The sequence below is a fragment of the Archocentrus centrarchus genome, chromosome 9 (assembly GCF_007364275.1).
Source record: "Archocentrus centrarchus isolate MPI-CPG fArcCen1 chromosome 9, fArcCen1, whole genome shotgun sequence".
Lineage (NCBI taxonomy): Eukaryota > Metazoa > Chordata > Actinopteri > Cichliformes > Cichlidae > Archocentrus > Archocentrus centrarchus.
This window is the reverse complement of record NC_044354.1, coordinates 24,292,946-24,314,496: the sequence shown is the minus strand read 5'-3', so window position 1 is coordinate 24,314,496 and position 21,551 is coordinate 24,292,946. Positions and strand designations below refer to the sequence as shown.

Sequence of the window (21,551 nt, the reverse complement as noted above, 5' to 3'; positions counted from 1 at the left end):
TTAATAAAGGCAATGTCATTCACACCTTGTGTTGTGTACCACATTCATTTAATCAACAAGCAGTAAAAACCTCAAGCTCATTTGAAACCATCTGAAATAAAATTCAAAATAATACGTGAACATCACTAAAATCACCACAGATTTAGTTTGTTTTTTTTTAAATGGAGAAAAGACTCCACTGTCATAAATGCTCCCTTCACTTCACAAGTCAGTTTCTACCTTCAGCTATCAGTCTTTTATGAGATGCATTGCAGACAGTTTCAGTATTGCTAATAAAACATATAGTGTAAAGAGATACTTCTAATAATGAACACCAAATTATTTATGCATGTGCCTAGTGCTGTTCCCAGACATTGATTATAGTCTAGACTAATTGTTCAAATAGTGCATTGCATATAGTTTTCAGGCATCTGAAAAACGGTTCATCTCTCTCAGAGATGCACGCCCAGCTCCTGCTGATATTAATGTGACAGATGCTTGTTTGTTCCCACAGTCCTGGGAACTGTGATGAGGTAGAATGAAACCTGCCTCTTCCATACTGCTGAGCAGCTTGGTCCAGACTTTTGCAGACAAAGTAAGTAAATATTTGCCTTGGTATACAACACAATTCCCCAAACACACACCACTCAAGGGAGAATGCAAAGCACTTCTTTAAAGCCCTCTAATACTAATTCCTGATTGGAGCGGCTTGGGACTTGTTGGCCTAGGGTGCCCAGATCTCCTGTAGGGAATAATTAAAACTCAGCCACTCTGTTGGGGGATCGACCGGGCTTGTGCTGAGGGCCTGAGCTGCTGAGGAATGCCAACGTGGACGCACCATGACTGAGAGGGTAAAATAAAGGACAAAAAACACCTAAACCGCTAACGCCACTAATTAAATCAGGAGCTCGGGCAGAGGCCAGGAAAGCGCTCCGAGCACAATTCAAATTTTCTACCAGCACACTAATGAAAAAGCGATGAGCTACATTCCAAAACAACACATTTTATCCACATCAACCACAGGAAGTGTTACTCATAATGAACCATACATGAAAAACCCATTCTTCAAATTATCAAGGACAGCCTTTTTTTTTTTTTTGCTACTGCAGTTTTCTTTCCGCTCTCATTGTGGAATCGAAGTTTTCATGATTGCTAATCATTGATTATGAGCCTTACAGACAGTTTTCCCATGACGTTCAATATAATCCAGCAGAATAAAAACAAGCCTACAAATGTGAGACAGTATGTGCAAAGATTTTCATAGTGGTAAAATATAGACATTAAGTTTTTTTTTTTTTTTCCTTCTCCAAGTCAAATAATACTACACAAAGAAAATCACCACCGGTTAAATCACACAAAAGTACTGGATGACAGTTAAGGCCTGCTTTTAACATATTCTGCATCAATCGTCCAGCACTTTCTACAGTGACCCTACATACAGGTCAACTTGGAGACTACTCCTTCATCCTTGTATTTCAACGAACAAGGTCTCTGAGCGTGGCTGTTTTAATTCGACCACACTGATTAAGGCCAAAAGAGGCTGATTTGTCAAACTTTACAAGTAGACATCAAAACTTTGCATGACTTTCTGACACTTGGGTGATAACGAATGAAAGGTCACTGAATTCAACGGGACCTGACAGAATTTTAAACCACCGAACATGGTTATACTGCAAACAAAAAAAAGAAGAAAAAAAAAAACAGCAGCTTTCTGTACCTGAGGAAAGAACCAGAGAAAGTTGGACAAAATCCAACAACACAAGTCAACTAAGGTAAGCAATAACAACATGTTGCTGCAGTACAAAGGACACCTTTACAACAGAACACACTATTGTGCTTGTATTGGCACAACTGTTCTCTAACTATATGCTGCAAAAGCAGTATCAAAACTCCATGCCACTGAAACATCCATCACTGGTTGCTTGGAGTGCAATCTATTATTCCCTCTATATTCTACACAACCGTGCATGTCAACACAGATTAGCCCTTCCTGAACCAAGTGTTCCTCCTACTATACTTGAATCACTTTGGAGCTGATTATCCAGAGCCTCTGCACCCTCTGACAGTGTCACAGCTCAATGATCCTCTCCCCACAGACAATGAAATCCTATACAAATATCACATGGGATTACAAATCTACACCAATATGTGTGAGAGCTGCTTGGACATGGCTTTTCGCCCTTGCCTGGGAACGGACTAATGCCCTTATGAACCTAGGGGGAAAAAAAAAAAACCCTTGGAGGTGAGGGGTTTACATCTGATACTATTGTTTAAATTTAGCAGTTTGATTTCTGTCTTGGCCTCCCAAAATTATTCTCCAGCTATTATTAACACTTAACACTATTATTCTGTCACTCTAATGATATCAAGATATTTTCATCAGCATCATGTAGTAGGAAGCTCTGGATTCTACACTCAGTAAGGGCGCTAATGAAAGTAAATACACAGGCTAAAGGGGTACATAGAAAATACTTGTAAGCATGTATGACTCTAATCCATACAGATTGCCTTATTCGCATTATTTGTTGTTGTACGTGCAGGACAGATTTTTAATTACTTCACATTCCAAATAAATGATCTGTTGATGCTGGACAAAATAAGAGGAACAGATGAAAATTTAAATGGTAGCCTTGTGTTAATTACGCACCAAAGTCTTTACTTTGAGGAGCAGCTTGAAACATTTCTAAACTCTGCAATTAATTCTAATTTAATGTGCATAGTGTCACTGAAAAGAGACCCTGGCCACTGCTGTACATGGAGACTGATTGTAATTTCTGATTTGGATTATTGCATAAGGCGGTTAGCAAGAATGGATGCAAACAGATTGCACCTCCTCGAATGCACGAGACATTCAGTTATCTACATTTGACACAACTGGGGAAGACGAGCCACGCTGCTTCTTCAGCTCTTGAAACGTGTCTGCTCACATATGTGGTTGAATTTCCTGAAATTAGAATAAAAGGGGAAAAAAGTGGTGTAAGTTGTGCTTATAAAAGCAAACATCCAATGAGGTGAGATGAGCTAAAACAAGTCAGCACAGATCTTTAAAACCACTGACATAAAACCTGACAGTTTATACAAGGACTCCTCCTAGTGGCAAAATGAGTGAAAAACTGCTCTAATGTTTCTACTGATTTTTACTCAAGTGCAATGCGCTCTTATCCAGTATCTTAAAGCCATATCGATTCAATGAATCCTGGAGAAAAATGGCAACATCCAGAAGATAATCTGTAGCAATACCTACAGTAGTACAGTATTATTTCCAAGTGATTCAAATTGTATTGGGTTAATACTCATGAAATCAAGCATTCAGTCAACAGAGGCTTCTCCGGGGATCTTAAGATGGCTCATTCATTTAGAAAAACGGCACCAATTTTTAATTTTCTTTTCTCAGAATTTCTGGGATAATTATCTTGCTAATTCAGGAAACCAGAACACATTGTTTTTGCCAAGTGATGCATTATGCTTCCATACATTTATGACTCTAAAATAAATAAATGAATAAATACTTAACATTAATGTATTAGTGCCTAAACCAGTTGTGGCTTTTCAAAATAAGCATCTAGAAATATTTACAAGCTGATCTAAAACAGCAAACAAACTCATTCAGTACAATGTGATACACTCATATTTTTATTATTTTATTATTTATTGTCTGAGGCACCTAGAAAGGAATGCATTTTAAATTTCGTTGTGCAACTTCTGTGTACAATGACAATAAAGATTCTGATTCTGATGCATATCATATCACATAGAACATTTGCCTTGGATTAGTGTGAGCAGTTGGGCTCCATGGCATCATAATAATAATGACAATTTAATTAGATCTACTGACAGCAAAAATTCCAAATGACATTACACAGTGTCAGCACTTCCAGTTTCATTGCTATCTGCTGTGTGACTGTAGGCATGATTTTGTGTTTTACATTTAATGAGACTTACGCTGCATGATGCGCCTTCACCTGCGTGCGACAGTTGCGCCCCCAGTAACAGTCCGGACGAGACGTTACAGCAGCTGAAAACAGAACATTTAATGAGGTTATTAGAGGAGTGCAACAAAGGTTTAGATATAACCAGTACACCTGAACCTTTGTCACAAATTACAAAAAAAAAAAAAAAAAAAAAGCTCACACACACATGCACACTCACAAATGCAATTATAAAAAACAAACAAACAAACAAAAAAAAACCAGGATTTTCTGACCTGGCAGTTCAGATGGAGGGATGTTCTGTCTGTATTTGTAGGCCAGCTCCTTGAAGGCTCGCAGGCCACAGCAGAAACACAGGATGGTGTTTGCAGAGATTCGACAATCTGAAAATTCAATATTATTCAATATTATTTGTGTTTTTTTTTGTTTTTTTTTTTAAATAACACTACGCATCTATGGAAGAGATCAGGTTTTTTTTCCTTCTTTCCTTAAAATGTATGTGCAGTGATTTCAGTGCCCGGAGTGATCTGAGGGCTCACCTGTCAGAAGGTACTTGCCCTGCTGTAAGCCCTGCAAAGACTCCTTGAGCAGATCCTTCCATGACTTCCCCCTGGAGGATAAGTAGTTCTGGTGGAAGGATGGAAAGTATATATGCTGACATACAGGTTGTAAGTGAATGCTGCATGTGGAGGCTTTAGTTGGTACAACTGACATTTATTGTATTGCACCAATTAGGCAGTCATTAGACATATATAAACACTATGCTATATATCATTTACTTTCCACGTACCGCACTGCAACAAGTGGTGAACAAAAATGTGTTTATTAAGAAAGCATTTGAAATAAAGTCTGTCTTACCTGGAGGACCTCTGATTCATAGTTATTGTTGTTGAGCACACCATCCAGGCATTTGTCAGTCAGATTGAGGTCTGAAAAATGCACAGTGGATTTTAACTGAAGATACTTGCACTCCAAAATAAATTAGATGACTAAATTATACAGGATTTTTTTTAGGGTTGTCCTCAGACCATTTCAAGTTTTCCACAATATATAATGGATTCAAATTTTCCCTCCTCATCTACACACAGTATTTCTGAATGAAACACTGAAACAGTGTTTTCTAAATGTGCTGAAAAGAAAACTGTAAATAGAGAGCCCCGGGAATGAGTGTGCATGAATGCATTTCTCCCTGTTTCCCTTCCTTAGGAATGGCTTCTTGAGAGCCACCCTTCCACTGAGACTATTACTGATGAGACTTTGTGCACACAAGATACATCAACTGAAGGGCCAGATGCATCTCTCAGGTCCTCTGGCAGGTCTTTGCTGGATTTCTTCTTATTTCTTAAGAATTAATCCAGCAAAGGGCATGACTTTCAGATACTATTTATCTGATACTGTCCATTCAGACACTGTTCATCTGCTGTAGATAAGTTTTTAGGCCTGCCACTTCTTCTGTCCTCCACTTGTCCAGTCTACTCAAATTTTTGAAGACACGCTGCACACCATGCTGAGATATGCCATTTTTTTGGGGGGCTAATAGCTTTTTGGGAATCAGCTCTTTGGTGCAAAAATACTATTTTATGTCTGTCAAACTGTGTTATCTTTGGCATTTTTCATAGATTCTAAACTAAAGAACTAAAGAAATCCTTGGAAACAAAATATAAAGAATACACAATACTACATATTTATGCAGTACTCTGTAAAGCTCTGTTAGTTTATCTCAGCTGTTATAATACCGTGTATGCAACTGTTACACAATGAAATCTTATTATTACAAAAATACCAGTTATAGTTGAATACCTCAAAAAATAATGCACACAGACTGTATAGTTTATACACTGTATTAAACATTAAAAATAATGCTAATTATGGTGTTTTAGGACAGACATTTATTGAAAAGTACAAATCTTGGATTTGGCCACTATTCAGGAATCAGTCCTTTCAATTAGAGGCCAAATGCCAAAACAAATCCCACAATGGCAAAAGTTTACAATGAACAGAGAATATCCTGGGGCTATTTTGCACAAACTCATACATACCACTGAATCGAGCCAGACAGCCCTGACAACCGATCCTCTGGCAACCCCAGTACATATGACAGAAAGGTTGCTGGCACAGCATACCTGCCAAAAACACCACACATGATGCATCTGAGGTGCAAAAAATATATTTATAGATATGATATGGCTTGAATATGATTTTAGTCAATCATATTCAGTCAACACAGACATTACATTTCTGCAGACAGATTAACAGGTGTTGATGCCACTCACATTGTTGAGCAATAACCTGCTGGTTGCTGAGCTCAGCCCGTCTGTCTGGCATTGGCTGGAAGCAGCAGGTGCATATGAGATGGCAGCCCTGAGGGGGGCAGCGGTACTCCTGAGGAGCTGCAGGCAGGAAAGAGGTTTTGGACAGGAGCCAAGATGCAAAGATTTGTTAGCAAGAGAAATTTTGCTGTTGTGCTAATGTGGGCTTCCACATGCATTGTCTAACTACAAAATACAACATAATTTTTGCTTAATAAGTTTGGTACTACAGTGCCAACCACAAAGAATTTCATTTACAATTAAAGCTGCAAGCAGCGATGATAAAGCCCTCGCACCCGGGTATGGTTCCAAGAGAGTTTTTTTTTTTTTTTGCATGTCTCATGTGCCTGCAAGCAAAATTTCAGATCAACAGCCAAAACACAGCTCCGGGGCTGGTGTTCTGAAATGTTCTAGGTGGCACGGTGGAGACATTTTTGCCATATACAAAGTATAAAACATGATATTTCCAGTTCCCAATAGGTGGCACTAACATGTTTAGGCTCCTTTTGGGGGGCCTAAACATGCTTTAGTGTAATTTTTGCGCATAAAAAAAAAGAAAAGAAAAAAGAAATGGAACAGATAAAAGTTTTGGCACTCTCAGTGCTGGGCCCTAAGGATGCCTATTTATGTCACTATTTATAGAAAAACTGGCACAGTTGTGAAGGAGCCTATAGCTGACTAATGACAGTTGCCAAACTACCCCAAATTTTTGAGATTTAAAATGAAGTAAATTATTTACAGCGGGAGAATTTTCCAACTAACTTACACTCATCATTGTTAACAGAGGATGTTGAGGGCTGCTCTGCTGAGGTCTTTGCAGCCCCCTCTTCTCTTTTGGGAGGTGGAGGTACAGGCTGTAGACTTGGAAGACCGGGGAGCCAGTAGTTTGAACTTGTGGCAAAGAGGAGTTGGCTGACATCACTCCTGTAGCCGGGACACTGTCTGCACATCACCAGAGGCTGACTGAGGACAAACAGCCATTGCAATGAGAATTTGTTCACTAAAACACCTACCTATTTAGCAACAAATTAAAATGCATGACTAAAACAATTTCAAAAATAAATGCTGATTTCCTGCAAATACAGCCCAGCATTTTACCTGATATCTGAAGAGTCACTGTCATTATCAGAGAGCTCAAAGAGGTAATCTGAACTGCCTTCCTCATCAGAGAAAGAGCGTTCAACTTTTGGCTGCAACATGTCCTGAGTTATCTTGTTACGGCTGTCCATGCTTTTCAGGTCCTCCTCACTGCGACACTTTTCTGTGGGACAGACACTTTGTTTATAATGAGATAATTAAAGAAATTAAGTAAAATTAAGCTGGTGTTACATCATGTTAGATCCATAATGGCAATGGCAATCTTATTTATATAACATGTTTCATTACACATAAACTCAATGTGCTTAACACAGAAGATAAAAACATAAAAACCTGTGTAGATTGCTGTTTTCAATGCCTTAAGGCACTGAAAACAGCAAAATAAAACTTAAAGGTATTTATCTATGCACACCTGGATGCTGGATGAGGTAGGCCTCTACCAGGTTGTTGAGAACATGGTTTTTATGAATCCTCTCCACAGGGCAGCGGCAGGTAGGGCAAAGAGAAGAACGCTCCATCCAGCCGGAATAGCAGGCAGCACAGAAGACATGCATGCAAGGCTGCAAACTACAGAAAGAAACAAGGTAAACCCAAAAAACTCAAGACTTTCATTGGCATAGGATCAGACATTCCCAACAGCTGGAAACTGCTAGACTAACCCTGAGAGATTAACCAGGTACTACCATGGAATAATGCTGGAGGTGAGGTAAACGAGGAAGCACCCTGGTGAGACTATGAGGGCGCTCTACTTGGTTCCCACCATACTGCTTGCTCACATCCCTATAAACACCTTGGACCATGTTCATAAGCAAATCAGCTCTCGAAAGCACACCAAGGACTATTGTCTGTTCTACTTTACAGATACTTGGCTTTGTACTCTTCATGTGGCTATGCAACTGAAGGGCTTTTCCCCCTGTGTATTGTATGCATTGCTGTATGTAGTGTATGTTTTTTTTCCCCAATAACAATTCATGGTGTATTGTCATAAAATAGTCCCACTTGCAGACCATTTCATTCTACGTTTACCTCCCACAGGAATCCTCCTAAGTATCGTTAACTGCTGTCTACATACAGCTGTTTACATATCGCTACAAGCTACTACTATAGCTGCACTACACAAACTAAATGGAAAACATTAGCAGGCATGAGAATTTGCACCATGGGGCCATTGCAGGTCCATCCAATGGCTTCACTCTGGAAAATGTGAAGCAGTGTGGGATCATCCCGACAGAGAATGGAAGAAAAGGCAGAAACATCCAAAGAAGAGCTCTGAATGTCCTTCAATAAGCCTGGAGAACTATTTCTGAAGACTACTTAAAGAAATGACAAGCTGCCTCAGAGAGTTCAGGCTGTGCTGAAGAATAAAAGGTGGTCATACTGAACAGACTTTCAAGCCTGTTAGAAGAAAAAAAAAACAACTCTCATTTGCTGTATTTCCATGTATGTTTGCATATATTTCAATAAATCACTGCACATTGTAAAGAAACAAAGGCTGGCTCCAGACATTTGCACAGTACTGTATTCTACACAATCCATGTGCCTCGGAAAGAGGCAAAGCACAAAAACTTTATTTCATTATAACTTAAACATGGAGGGAAAAAAACGTGCTCACCTGACACAGTCATGGAGCAGGTCCTGGCAAATAACACATGTCAAGCTTTCCTCCATCTTGTCTGTCTTAGTCCCTTCCACTGAGGGTTTAGAGGAAAGACTTCCCTTATTTGGACTAACCACTTCTGGACTTGAAGTGTGTGGCATGCCCAAATCATAAGATTTTTCTGTAAACACAGTAGCTGTATATTACACACTAGACCACGTAGAAAGGGTGAGGTTAAAAAGAACATTTGGGGCTTGGAACAAATGACGGCTCTGAAAAAAAAAAACTAACATGAGAAGTTAAGGGTTAATCTCAAAAAGTAAAAAATTCACTGACCATTATCTGTTTTCCTTCTCTTGCTTTTTGGCTCCAGGTTTTCAGTTTCTTTCTCCTGTGCAGTGGTTGGAGTTTTAGCTTGGTCTAATAAGACAAAGGAACAACAAATGTGGGTCAAATAATGTTTTTAATAGACCACTGATGACTAAACTTTCCAACTTAGTGGGTTAGCTAATGCATGTTAGTACCAGCAAATGTGATAATATCATATTAAAAATGTTAAATACTACTGTATTTATATTTATGGTTATGCACATTAGCAACACTGTAGAGCTGGGGAAATAATGAAAGAAAATCTTATCACAATTACTTCTTCGTATCAGTTGATATATAACAATATACATCAAATCACCAAGCTTAAAGGTTCCTATTTAGACCTAAGTGAAATATAAAGACATAAGGTTCTTTTTGGATTAAATCGTATTTATTTTGTCAAAAGTTGAACATAATAAATATACTGTAGAACATCATACAAGTGTATTTTAAATAAATGACATGGGTGTAATAGACTAAAATCTTAATTCTGACCAGTCAAATGATTCAAGTGTTACAGGAGAACACAAACAGAATGGAAAACTAAATTCTTTGGTCAGTTTTAAAAAAAAAATGAAGTAAATATTAATACAAATTAAAATCTCATAAAATTGCCTCTATACTGTGTCCTTTCTATTGTATATGTAGATTCAAACTTTTTGGAAATAAACACACAAAATGAATAAATAATTAAAATAATCAATTAATCAATTATCTATATATCCACTCAGTAGAAATTCAACAAATTTTTCAATGTAAGGAGCACAACCTGACATTCACCAAGGCAAAAATAAAATTTAAAAAAATTCTAAAAAGACACAAGAAGTGCAGGACTGTATCGCTGAAGTGGCCACTGTTGATCAGCTGTGCGACTTGACCACCAATACAATGTGGTAGTGAAGTATGACACAGCTGTTCAACACTGTCATTACATTCTGTGTACGTTTGGAAAGTGCCCTCTGAGAGAAATGGTAACAAGGATCATTTAGTTTAATTAGCCAATTAAGGCCCGACATTTTCGACTGTGCTTACTGTCTTTTACAATGAAGTAGGTTGTAGTATTCATGATATCACTTTATTTTCTATCGTAAGTCATAGTATTTAGGACTGTAGATTCTTGCACTGTGTGTGCTCTGAAGGAAGGCACTGCTTCAGATGGTAAAAATGTGGTATTACCTGCCTTTGTGGGAACATGCTTTCAACATAGTTTGCACCACGCTCTACTCCGCTTCTTTAAATAGTCCCACGCTACCAAACTGCTTAGACCCTCCTTTTCAACACTGTCCTCATGTTTTGAACCTTGAGCTGTGTCCGTTGGGGTGTCTTGTTTGGTGAGACTGCCGCTCGAGTTTTCGTTAACATTTTCTGTTGTCATTTTTCCTTTATCTCGCTCACACTGCTAACGTGCTAGTGTGACCTTATGATAAGGTACTCACTGTCATTTTCTACAGATAGCCACTGAATAAATTCAAACAGACTAGTAATAGAGTCTGCCTACAACGCTGAGCACATGCCAGACACTAAGCAGCTCCCACAAATCTGTAAACTAACAGAAAGAACAGAAAACTGCATGTGTTCTTCTCATAAAGAGCTGTTTGTGAAGATACACTGCAGGCCATGACCGGCAGAGTGAGTGACACAGACCAAACCATAACAAATGCTGATTATCTCTTTATCGTGGCACCTGTTAGTGGGTGGGATATATTAAGGAGCAAGTGAACATTTTGTCCTCAAAGTTGATGTGTTAGAAGCAGGAAAAATTTGCCAGCGTAAGGATTTGAACAAGTTTGACAAGGGTCAAAATGTGATGGCTAGCCGTCTCCAAAACTGCAACTCTTGTTCCCAGTCTGCAGAGGTCAGTATCCATCAAAAGTGGTCCAAGGAAGGAATAGTGGTGAAACTGTGGCATGGGTAGATAAGGTTCATTGATACAGATGGGTTACAGTAGCTCATATTGTCAAAAAAGGTTAACGCTGGTTCTGAGAGAAAGGTGTCAAAATACACAGTCCATTGAAGTTTGTTGTGTATAGAACTGCATGGCTACAGACCAGTCAGGGTGCCCATGCTGACCCCTGTCCACTACGAAAAAACACCAACAATGGGCACCTGAGCATCAGAACTGGACCGAGGAGCAACGGAAAAAGATGGCCTGGTCTGAGGAACTTTTTCTTTTACGTCACATGGATGGCCGGGTGGACAGTAACAGTCAAAAGTTTGGCCACAGTATGTGTTATTACCTGGGGAATACCTGGCAACAGAATATACAATGGCAAGAAGACAAGCCGACGGAGGCTTTGGGGAATGTTCTGCTGGGAAACCTTGGTTCCTGCCATCCATGTGGATATTACTTTGACACGTACCACCTACCTAAACATTTTTGCAGATCATGTACACCATTTCATGGAAATGGTTGGGGCATGATAATGCACCCTGACAGGAAGCAAGGAAAGTTCAGGAATGGTTTGAGGAGCACAACAATGAGTTTGAGGTGTTGACTTGGCCTACAAATTCCCCTGATCTCAATCCAGTCAAGCATCTGTGGGATGCGCTGGACAAACAAGTCTGAACCATGGAGGCTCCACCTTGCAACTTACAGGACTTAAACGATCTGTTGCTCACATCTTGGTGTCAGATACCACAGCACACCTTCAGGGGTCTAGTGAAGTCCATGCCTCGATGGGTCAGGGCTGTTTTGGCAGCAAAGGGGGGACCAACACAAGTGGTCATGATGTTATGCATGATCAGTGTAATAACACCACATATCCTATAGGAGGGTAAGGTTGTGTGTTAAGTAAGCTGAAAAATATATTTCTCGGGTAAAAGTCTGATCAGCAAGCTTCATTAAATCTATTTATTTTTTACCTAAACATTGTTTGTAATGTTGTCTATAGATTATATTGGCAGGGACGTGCATTTACTATAAACTGGTTATTGCTGAATAAAAATAAATAAATCACAAAGTCTTTAAAACGTCATCAAACTTCAGACACACTGGTATGCACTGCAGCTCCATTTTAAGACACTGATTAACTGCATTTCATGCTGAAAAGAAAAAAAAAAAGCTCTTCCTTACCAGCCTATTGGAAACAAATTATACCAACCTGGTTCCTTATTAAATTTTCAACCCGTATCCATCTTGACTGATATGCTGCTCAGTGTTCATCAATCTCTCCTTTTGAGTCATGTCTATCAATTTCAAATCAGATCTGTCACTCTGAGGTTAAACACAAGCCTCCAGCAGCTCAGCTGTCTGAGCTGATGAACGATAAGGCACACAAGGCTTATTTTGTACAAAATAATGCCAGAAGGTTATGTTATATTGAGCAGTCAGCTGCCCATGTTAATCTGTGACTATCACCAGTTAACATGGTTGTGTTTCCTAAATCAGCAGCAGGTGTTAAACAGCTGACAGAGTGAATGAGATGTATGCAGGTAAAACAAGTGTTTCCAATAAACTGATCTGTCAGCCTAACCTGACGTGACTAATCATTCCAACCACATGGTTGTTCAACATGGCGTTATTCTCATTGGCCTTTCATGTTGTCTATCAAAACACAGATGGAATGAGTTATATCGACTTTATACTGACCATGTCTCTTATTTCTATTGGGGAAAAGTTATCTTGCGATAATTATCTGTATTGTTTTATTGTGCAGCCCTGTATGGCTGTAAAGAAAATGGCACTGTACAACAGAGTATGTCAGTAGAGTTCAAGGGTGAGAAACAAATCAATACGCAAAGCAGATGAAAGCAGACAGAAGTGCCAGTGAAACACCAGGCCAGAGATGGTCGATAATGACCGGCTGGACACATGTCAAACAATAAAGTTGAATTAGCTTAAAGTTCAGTATTGAGCGACCATAATTAATGACAGCAGATCATCTTCCATCACTGACTGTAATCAGAGCATTCATTTAAAAAAAAAACAAAAAAAAAACTCAGCTCAGACTGTCTGCTCATCTACAGTAGTTCACTGATCATCCTTCACACTGACAAACAGAGGAGCTGGTGGTACCAATGTGTCCACATCAGTATTTACAAAAATTACATTATTATTATGATTATTATTTCTACAATTATATTTTACTAAACACCTTGCAATATGATATTTTAAAGCAATATCAACCATTCACACAGTTAAAATTAATTACACAGGGGTTACTTTAATAAAACCTATTCTGTGGTGCCTTCAAAAGAATTGGAGAAAATGGGAACTATGCCTATATAGTTTTAAGTCTCTCTCTAAGTTTATCAGACTCTAAAGTCTGTCTGTTAAATAGCTAAAGATACATAGTGAAACAAAAACAGGCGAAAACAACTCGCCTTGCTCTGCCCAAATGTACCAAAACCCGCCTAACAGCATCTCTACTTCTCAACAATTGATGCACTATATCTTGTTTCATCTGTAGGAAACAGACAGATGTTTGGAGTTCCCAGCAACAAACTCCTGAGGATGATGACCACAAACAATACTCCCACCAAAGGAACTCAAAGATTCTGTAGTTAGCCATTAATTAATCCATGCAGTAGATCCAGAAACAGGAACAAGGGTCTTTACTGTATACACCTCAAATACAGAGTGGACAGGGGATTTATTTGTAAAAGGCTTTTATTAAAGACTGCTTTTCATATTTGTAACACCATATCCAAACAAGTAACCTGAGCAAATTAATGGAAGACGACAACGCAGTGAGTGAATGAGGAGGCGAAGCAATGCGGACACTGCGGTGTGAGAGTGTGTCAGCTTGCTGTCTGACAGGAGAGTGGGCGAGAAAGCACAGCTGCTATCGGTATTCAATACTGAGTAAAATTTGCAAATATTCTAATATTTAGAATAAATCTGTATTTAAAATTTTTATTTTTTATACAATACCGCAAAACAATGGGCATAACATTTTAGATCACGTCCATGAGCTTTGCTACTGCAAACCCAGAACTATCAACAACTCCGGCTGTGATGCTACAATACATGTAACCATTTCGAATTAAAAGCCTTAGCGTTTCAGGGCGTTTCATTTCTTAACAGGGCTTTTTATTGTAAAACATTTCAAGGCATCCCATTTGCAACAACTGCTGAACTGTATTTTTTCCTCCTTGTATTGGCATATATGTAATGTTGACTACATTGCGAGCCATTTTCAGATATTTATTTTTGATTTTTTTTTGATTTTCTGAGGTTATGCTGAATCCCCACTGTCCTTTCACTCACCAACCTTTTAAAAGGGTGTTAGCAGACAACCTACCAGATGCAGGAGAGGTTATGGTTGCCATGGCACCAGAAGGGTAAGAGGTCTCTATACAGAAGTGTGAAGCAGAGGTAGAGGGCTGGGGCTCCTCCTGAGTCGTATCCTTAGGAGCCTTTGAGAGCATTACGGGCTCCACAGAGAGGGACATCTCTGAACCTGGAAGAAGAGAAGGACTGTGGGCTGACCTCTCCATGACTTAAGTTTGAATACAGAGTGGGAGGTGACTAACAAAGCAAGCAGAAGAATGGACTATACTGTACCTAGTTCAGCCACAACATTAAAACAACAGACAGATGAAATTAATCATTTTTATTATTTTTAATCATGTTTCTGTGCAATGTACAGCTGGAAAACTGTAGTCCAATGCATTCATGTGACAAGGTGGCACAGCCCAACCACCTAAGCATTGCCACTGACCAGCTCTGGACACCACAGGACACTTTGAGGACTGCTAGAGGTCCCAGAGGTTGAGTGTGTTTTTTGGTAGCACAAAAGGGTACCATCACAACATTAGCCAGGTGGTTTTAATATTGTGTGTTGTGGCTGATTTGTGTAATTAGCTGCATTTGACAAATTAATTGTGGGGAACTACTTGAGTACTTACCATAATTGTGTTGCGAAGCTGTTTGTTCCATTTTGATGGAGTGGTAAACATAGGCAATGTCTATAGGGGTGACAAGAGCGCATGTGTGTTTTCTTCTTTATATTATTTTTATATACAGCATGTATTAAACATACATGTATATACACATACACGTACGTATGTATATACATATACTCATGTGCGTATATTTTTGAGAGAGAAAGAGAGGGATCACTGATTCAAAACTCACTTTGTTCAGGTTCACTTTTCCTGTACACAAAGTAGATGACGTCACCATTTTGCAGCACGTGGGTTTGTTTCTTGACCATTTTGGACATGTTGATCATGGTGCCATTAGTGCTACAGATAAACAAACATGAAATTGGATGTTTTACTATACAGTATATATACATTTGCTTTATGAAGGGACAATATAAACTAATGCACACTTGACTAATATGCCACTTAAATCTTCGATGAGTGAATTACCCATAGGGGCCAAACCCATTTTTGTACTAGGTAGTGAAGATGTATATTTTAGATGTAGATGTAAAGTGGAGCATTTTGTCACGAGTATCCGTGAGGACTGGGCTCCTTTTTGACCCTACCCCTCACACACAAGCTGAGATAATGTTCTCTTTCCTTGGGAATATCATAGGTCTTTTTACAAATCAGAAATGGAGTGGGTGAGATATACAGGTAATGTTATTAAATTCATGTTTTTTGCTGTTCATGGCATTCTCCTAGCTTTGCGTCTGAATAAGCACCCTCATTCAGGCAGAAAGCTAACAGGTTCTGCCACCCTTAGACTAATGAAAAGAAGTGCATGAGTGAAAAGGGGCTTTAAAGTATGTGTGCTCCTTTTTCTTTTCCCTCTTCCTTGGTTGGACATTCTCAACCCGGTGGTATAAGGTTCTGATAACTCCCAGCGTCTTTTCAACCAACTTCTTCTAAGAGTTTTATTTCTACTCAACAGTGCAGCAGAGAGCTTATTATTTTATAATGATATTCGGTTTGGCCCACTGGGAAAACAAGCAAATGATGTGAGTGGTACAAAAGTTCAGCTTAGAGTACCTCATGTCTTCAAGCCACACCAGCCCTGAGCTTTCATCCTTCACAATCTTGCAGTGCTCCCCTGAGACAAGTTTATTCGCTGGAAAGCAAAGATGACATCCTGGAAACAAAAAATAAATTAAAAAATGAAGCGCTAAGATAAAAATACAGAAATTCCTAGTTTTACAGCTTTTAAAAGTCCTTCTTCAGAGAACACGATAGGATGTAAAGGCACCTGCAGTAAATTACAGCACAGACATTTTCATTTATTTTTCCTTCTCTTTTGCCCCCCCTCCCACAAACATTCATAACAAGGATTCAGTAATCCAGTAATATCTCAGTGGTGTTCTTCAGCTTTAGCCTTAGTTAAACACAACCAAACCAATTACACCTAGCAGTTCTGAGTTGCCAAAAAAAAAAAGCAGACCCCAACAAAGCAGACACAGGGGGAATCACAGACCTAACCTTTTCTTTAGGAAACCCAAACAAAAAAAATCTACTTAATATTCTGCACACATGTTCTCGATGGACGCCTTTTGTTCTCATCACAAGGGGCTGTCTAAGTTTGGTTCACTAAAGAAAGCTTTGTGTTTTCAAGGGGGAGGTTTCAAAAGCTCCAGACACTGACAGCAATGTCTACACTTCTGACAGGACTGTCATTCGTTAATAGGCATCAGAAAATTAAAAGTGCTTCAAAACAAAAGGAGATTAAAAAAACAAACAAAAAAACAAACAAAAAATATTTTGCATAGAATGTAATGCCAATTGTTGCTCACTCCCAAAAACAGACAAACTAACCCACCTTTTTTTCTGCCAACTATGCATTCCCTGCTGAAAAGCAGAACAGTTTCACTAGAGTCCACTTTGACAAGTTTCCCCCATGGTGGTCCTCTTCTACTGTCCATGTCCCAATGTGGGCTTTTTATTTTCTTTCTAAAAAGTAAATAGAAAACAAGGTTAGAAAGGTTGACCTAAATTGAAAGTTCAACTAAATCATGATCCCTTAGGTTTCCGTTTTAGGGGGATTTCATTGAAACACAGTAGCAAAGACGTCTGCTTGTGATGAAATTAAAAACCTTTTTTATTACTTTATAATTCACACCATCTATTAATTGCTGACAAAGAGAACCAACTACCTGCGTTTGAAGAAATTTGTGTTCTTGCAGACAAATTATAAGTCTTAAAGTCTAACACATAGTCCTAACATTTAATTTAGTGAGCTTATTATTATTGTTTTTAGTTTTTAAGCCCAGTAATTCTTAGAACTGGGTTTAACCAGTGCTACTGAATATATCACACTTTATACATCATGTTTACTGGTAGAGTAGGTCGAGTTTACAAGCAAAATTTATAGCAACATTAAAGAATTGCACATTGCCAAATGAGCGACGCTACATTAAACTGAATGAGTCTGTCGTAAAGCTTGGTAGGAAACCATCTGGGAAAAAACCCTAACGACAGTTGGCTTAGCTTAACATATGTAAGCCTATGTTAGCTAAATAGCTAAACTATTAGCTGACTTTGCTCTGTTACATGCAGGAAAAACAAAGGTTATTTCAGCTGTCAGGTATCAGGATGACAACTTGTTCCATACGAGATACCGCCACAACTGGCGTGAACACACACACACACACAAACACACAACTTTAATAATAAGCTAACGCGACTGCTAACATTAGCAGCCGTTCATATTGTGTGAGCAAAATAAAAACAGGAGTATCCGGTGCTAGTACTAGTACTGCCTGTAACGTTGTTTTTGTGTCGTGTCGGAGAGGGCTTTCTTACCGTCAAACGGTTAGTTTGTTATCCCAGAAGCTGCTTGAAAAACAGCTTCTCCTGTTCATGTTCCAACTAGCTTTGGGCACAAGATGCACTTCCTGCCCAGCTCCGGGTTGACCGTCATCAGCTGATGGAGGAGGGGCACTTCGTGGTTCAAAGAGCATTCAGTGGGTTCCCACTGCCTGCTCCTCTCCTCGGGAGCAGCATTGACGGATGCTGGATGAGGTTTTTTTTTTTTTTTTCCCCCCCTTTAGAGCTGCAGCACCTGGCTGCCGTCCGCTCCAGCTGCTGGCAGGTAATACCGAGGAGGTACATAAAGTACTCCAGACGTTTCTGGTTCTCCAAAGTTGAACGATGCAGACTTGAATAATGAAAAATTTCCAGTTTTGCAGTCCAAATGTCTTGGCTTTATACAGCCGCACCTGCACATGCTCAGTTATTGGACTGTCACAAATACATGAATCAATATGGATTTGTGGACCTTTGTGTTTCACTTAATTCCAGTAGATATTTCCAGTAAGTAAATCTGTTTATCCCATTCAGTCCTTAAAGTTTTCAGAACAATAACTGATTTGAAGACGGACTGTGATAAGCTTCACAGCAGTGTTTGCAGTGAGGTTATTTTGTTAACAACACAGGAACAGTCTCTGCACGGGTATGCAAAACCCATCCCTCAAACTATTATAAACAACTGTTATAAACAACACAGCATGTCTCACAAAAATATTTTCCCCATTAAAGTTAAAAGGCAGTCCAATTTTCTGAGCCCCGCGTGCATTTTTTGCACGCCTTTGTGTTTTGCCTTATAGAGCTGTCATATTTTGCAGCATCATCCTTTTTTCCACATCCCAGAATCAGCACAATCTCAGCCAACTGTTTATGTCACTCACTACACAGATCCATACATTTTTGTACAATGACACCTTTTTTCTGTAATTTTGCCTTGCTTCGTCACCACAGTGGATTTTAAATCACACAATCCATGTGATTGAAGTGCAGATTTTCAGCTTCAATTCAAGGGGTTTACAGAGTCCCCCATTTTCAGAGGCTCAGAGTTCACTAGAACTCTCAAGGGAGAGTTCTAGTGAACTCTGAGGTCTAAAGAGATGTAGAAGCAAGTGAGACAAATAATCCTATAAGACAGATAACAAAAACTTTATTAGTGGCTAAATCAACAATATGGTGCATTCTTAGAAAGAAAATCTTTAGATTTTGTTAGGAAATGGGAAATAGGAGTAGTGATGTTTTGAGATCAGTAATGTTGCAGTCCGGAGTTCCATTGTGTGTTTTCTATCCAGGTATGCTTTTACTGCTTTGGCAGTGTGTTTGGGATCATAGCCATGCTAAAAAATGCCAATCAGCAAAAAGCCAATCACATGCCATCCCGATGGTATTGGATGGTGGATCAAAATCTGATGGTACATTTCTGCATTCATAATTCCATCAACATTGACAAGATCTTCAACAACAATGGCCCCAAACCATGACGGAGCCCCCACTTTATTTTACAGATGGCTGTTGACACTGCTGTAGCTCTCTCCTGACCTCTGTACATGTTGACAATGATTTGAACCAGAAATTTCAAATTTGGATTCTTCACTCTGTAACACCTGTTGCTGTGGATTTTTTCAGCCCAGTTCTTGTGCACTTTGGCATACCTCAGCCTTTTCTCCCTGTTTCCCTTCCTTAAGAATGACTTCTTCCTATGAGACCATTTCTGATGAGGCTTCAGTGAGCAGTAGATGGATCAACTGAAGGGCCAGATGCATCGCTCAGTTCCTGCGTCAGGTCTTTGCTGTATTTTTTTCCTATTTTTTAAGGACATGACTTTCAGATACAGTTCAGCTGCTGTGGATAGGTTGTCTCTTTTTAAGTCTCCTACTGCTTCTTTTGTCTGCCACTTGTCCAGTTTCCTCTATTTTTTAAGGACACACTGCACACCATGCTGAGATATACCAAGTTTTCAACTAGGAGCTCTTTGGGAATGACCTTGTTGGAGCAAAAAATATTATTTTATGCCTGTTAAACTGTGTTATTGTTGCCATTTTTCATTGATTCAACAAAAGAAACGGGAACAAATGATGTGTTTTTGCGACAGGCTGCTAGTAACAAAGTGGCTAAAAATACAATTTCAAGTTGGTTCTGTTATGTGCAAACACAACACTGGTTCATCCCTTGAGTTTGGAGCCTTTTTATGCTTGAATGAGTCATAGGTCAGTGTTAAGAGGCTTAAAAAACAAACAAAATAAACATTTCTCTGAAAATGGTCAGGTACAAGGACTGGACTGAAATTAGTGAAAAAGCAGCCAATGTCCAAAGAAAAACTTTGAAAGACCTTCAGAAAGCCTGAACTATTGCTCAAGACCACTTTAGGAAACTGCAGTCTGGCTCCTTGGAAACAAAGTATAAAGAAATTAGAGGTGGCTCAAGACTTTTGCACAACACCCTACTGCAGATGGAGATTAATGAGTATTAGTGTAATAATATCTGATTTTCCTGTGTTCTACATGTAGCAAATAGTTTTACGTGGCTGTCTTAGTGCATTAAAAAGTTAGGAGTGGTTGTTCATCCACTGCACTCACATCAAGTAACCAATCAATTTGAGCAAATGGTTATGCAACTACAGATACACACTTAATAAAAGTACATAATGTAGGATTTCAGTCCAATTACAAGTGGGCTGATTGTTCTTGTTTAAGAAAGACCAAGGTGTCTCTGTAATAGGAATAGTAAAGGAGTCCTTAATGGAGGATTAATCTCAGCAAACCTCCATCTACTCTGTGGCAATGCATTATTAATGGGTAGGGTGGAGGAGGGTGAGTGCAGGGGCCTCTCCTCACTATTGCACTCATTCCTCACTGTTACATATCTGGTGAGGAAACTGCGCAGTACACACATGCATGCATACACACACAATAAAGGTGTGCCATCTATTGAGAAATATTTTTTAAGGGAACTTATTAACCTATTAGATGGCATTCAGCGCTGAACGCGAAGCCTCTACAGATCCTCTGATAAAGTCACAACATCAAATTGAGTGCAGCTTATTGAATCCCCTGCGCACGCTCACGTCAATCAGCATTTCCTAATTGGATCAAAGATTACTTGTGGCAGCTGCATGAAACATCAAACGAGTAATTAAATGAAATAATGAGAAAATAAACCTTAATGTTGCCAAGTGGGAATGGAGGCGAGCTGAAGAACGTGATTTGGCTGTGTTCTCTGAAATTATCTCTCTCCGGCTCGGGCTAATTGCTGGAGGATGTCCTCTTAACTAAGTGTGAAAGGCTGTGTCTAATTACTGCAACATTAATCAGGCATTAGCATGTGATCACAAGGTTAACTTATCAGGAGGGGCCCAGAAGCAGCTGGAGGTGTCATTCACCCGCAGTGCACTGGGCCAACTGGGCCACAAGGGGTAGTGCTTGTTCTTCCTGTGAATCAATACTGAGACACGCTGAAGCTGTGAGCTGAAATCAAAGGCAACCATGTTGGCTTGGACTTAAACCGAGGTTTTCATATTCCTCACTGTGGAATGGGAATACACGCGATCAATGTTGGCTATTTAATGCTCAGCGTGGAGCTGAAATGAGCGCATTTATCGTCAGA

The 21,551-nt window shown here is 39.3% G+C and overlaps 1 protein-coding gene across 1 annotated transcript; it reads right to left on the bottom strand.

Annotated features, from left to right (window-relative positions):
* Nucleotides 1-12: 12 nt before the first annotated feature.
* chfr (checkpoint with forkhead and ring finger domains, E3 ubiquitin protein ligase) lies at nucleotides 13-18,156 on the bottom strand. The gene is made up of 18 exons (XM_030737307.1): nucleotides 17,949-18,156; nucleotides 16,966-17,096; nucleotides 16,185-16,284; nucleotides 15,361-15,470; nucleotides 15,132-15,191; nucleotides 14,525-14,683; nucleotides 9,249-9,332; nucleotides 8,928-9,093; nucleotides 7,728-7,882; nucleotides 7,316-7,478; nucleotides 6,984-7,180; nucleotides 6,182-6,298; nucleotides 5,948-6,031; nucleotides 4,767-4,837; nucleotides 4,448-4,535; nucleotides 4,184-4,291; nucleotides 3,922-3,994; nucleotides 13-2,923 (listed from the first exon to the last, which is right to left on the bottom strand). Exons 2-18 carry the CDS (start codon nucleotides 17,066-17,068, stop codon nucleotides 2,881-2,883), a joined length of 1,881 nt encoding a protein of 626 aa, XP_030593167.1. The 5' UTR covers nucleotides 17,069-17,096; nucleotides 17,949-18,156; the 3' UTR covers nucleotides 13-2,880.
* Nucleotides 18,157-21,551: the final 3,395 nt, after the last annotated feature.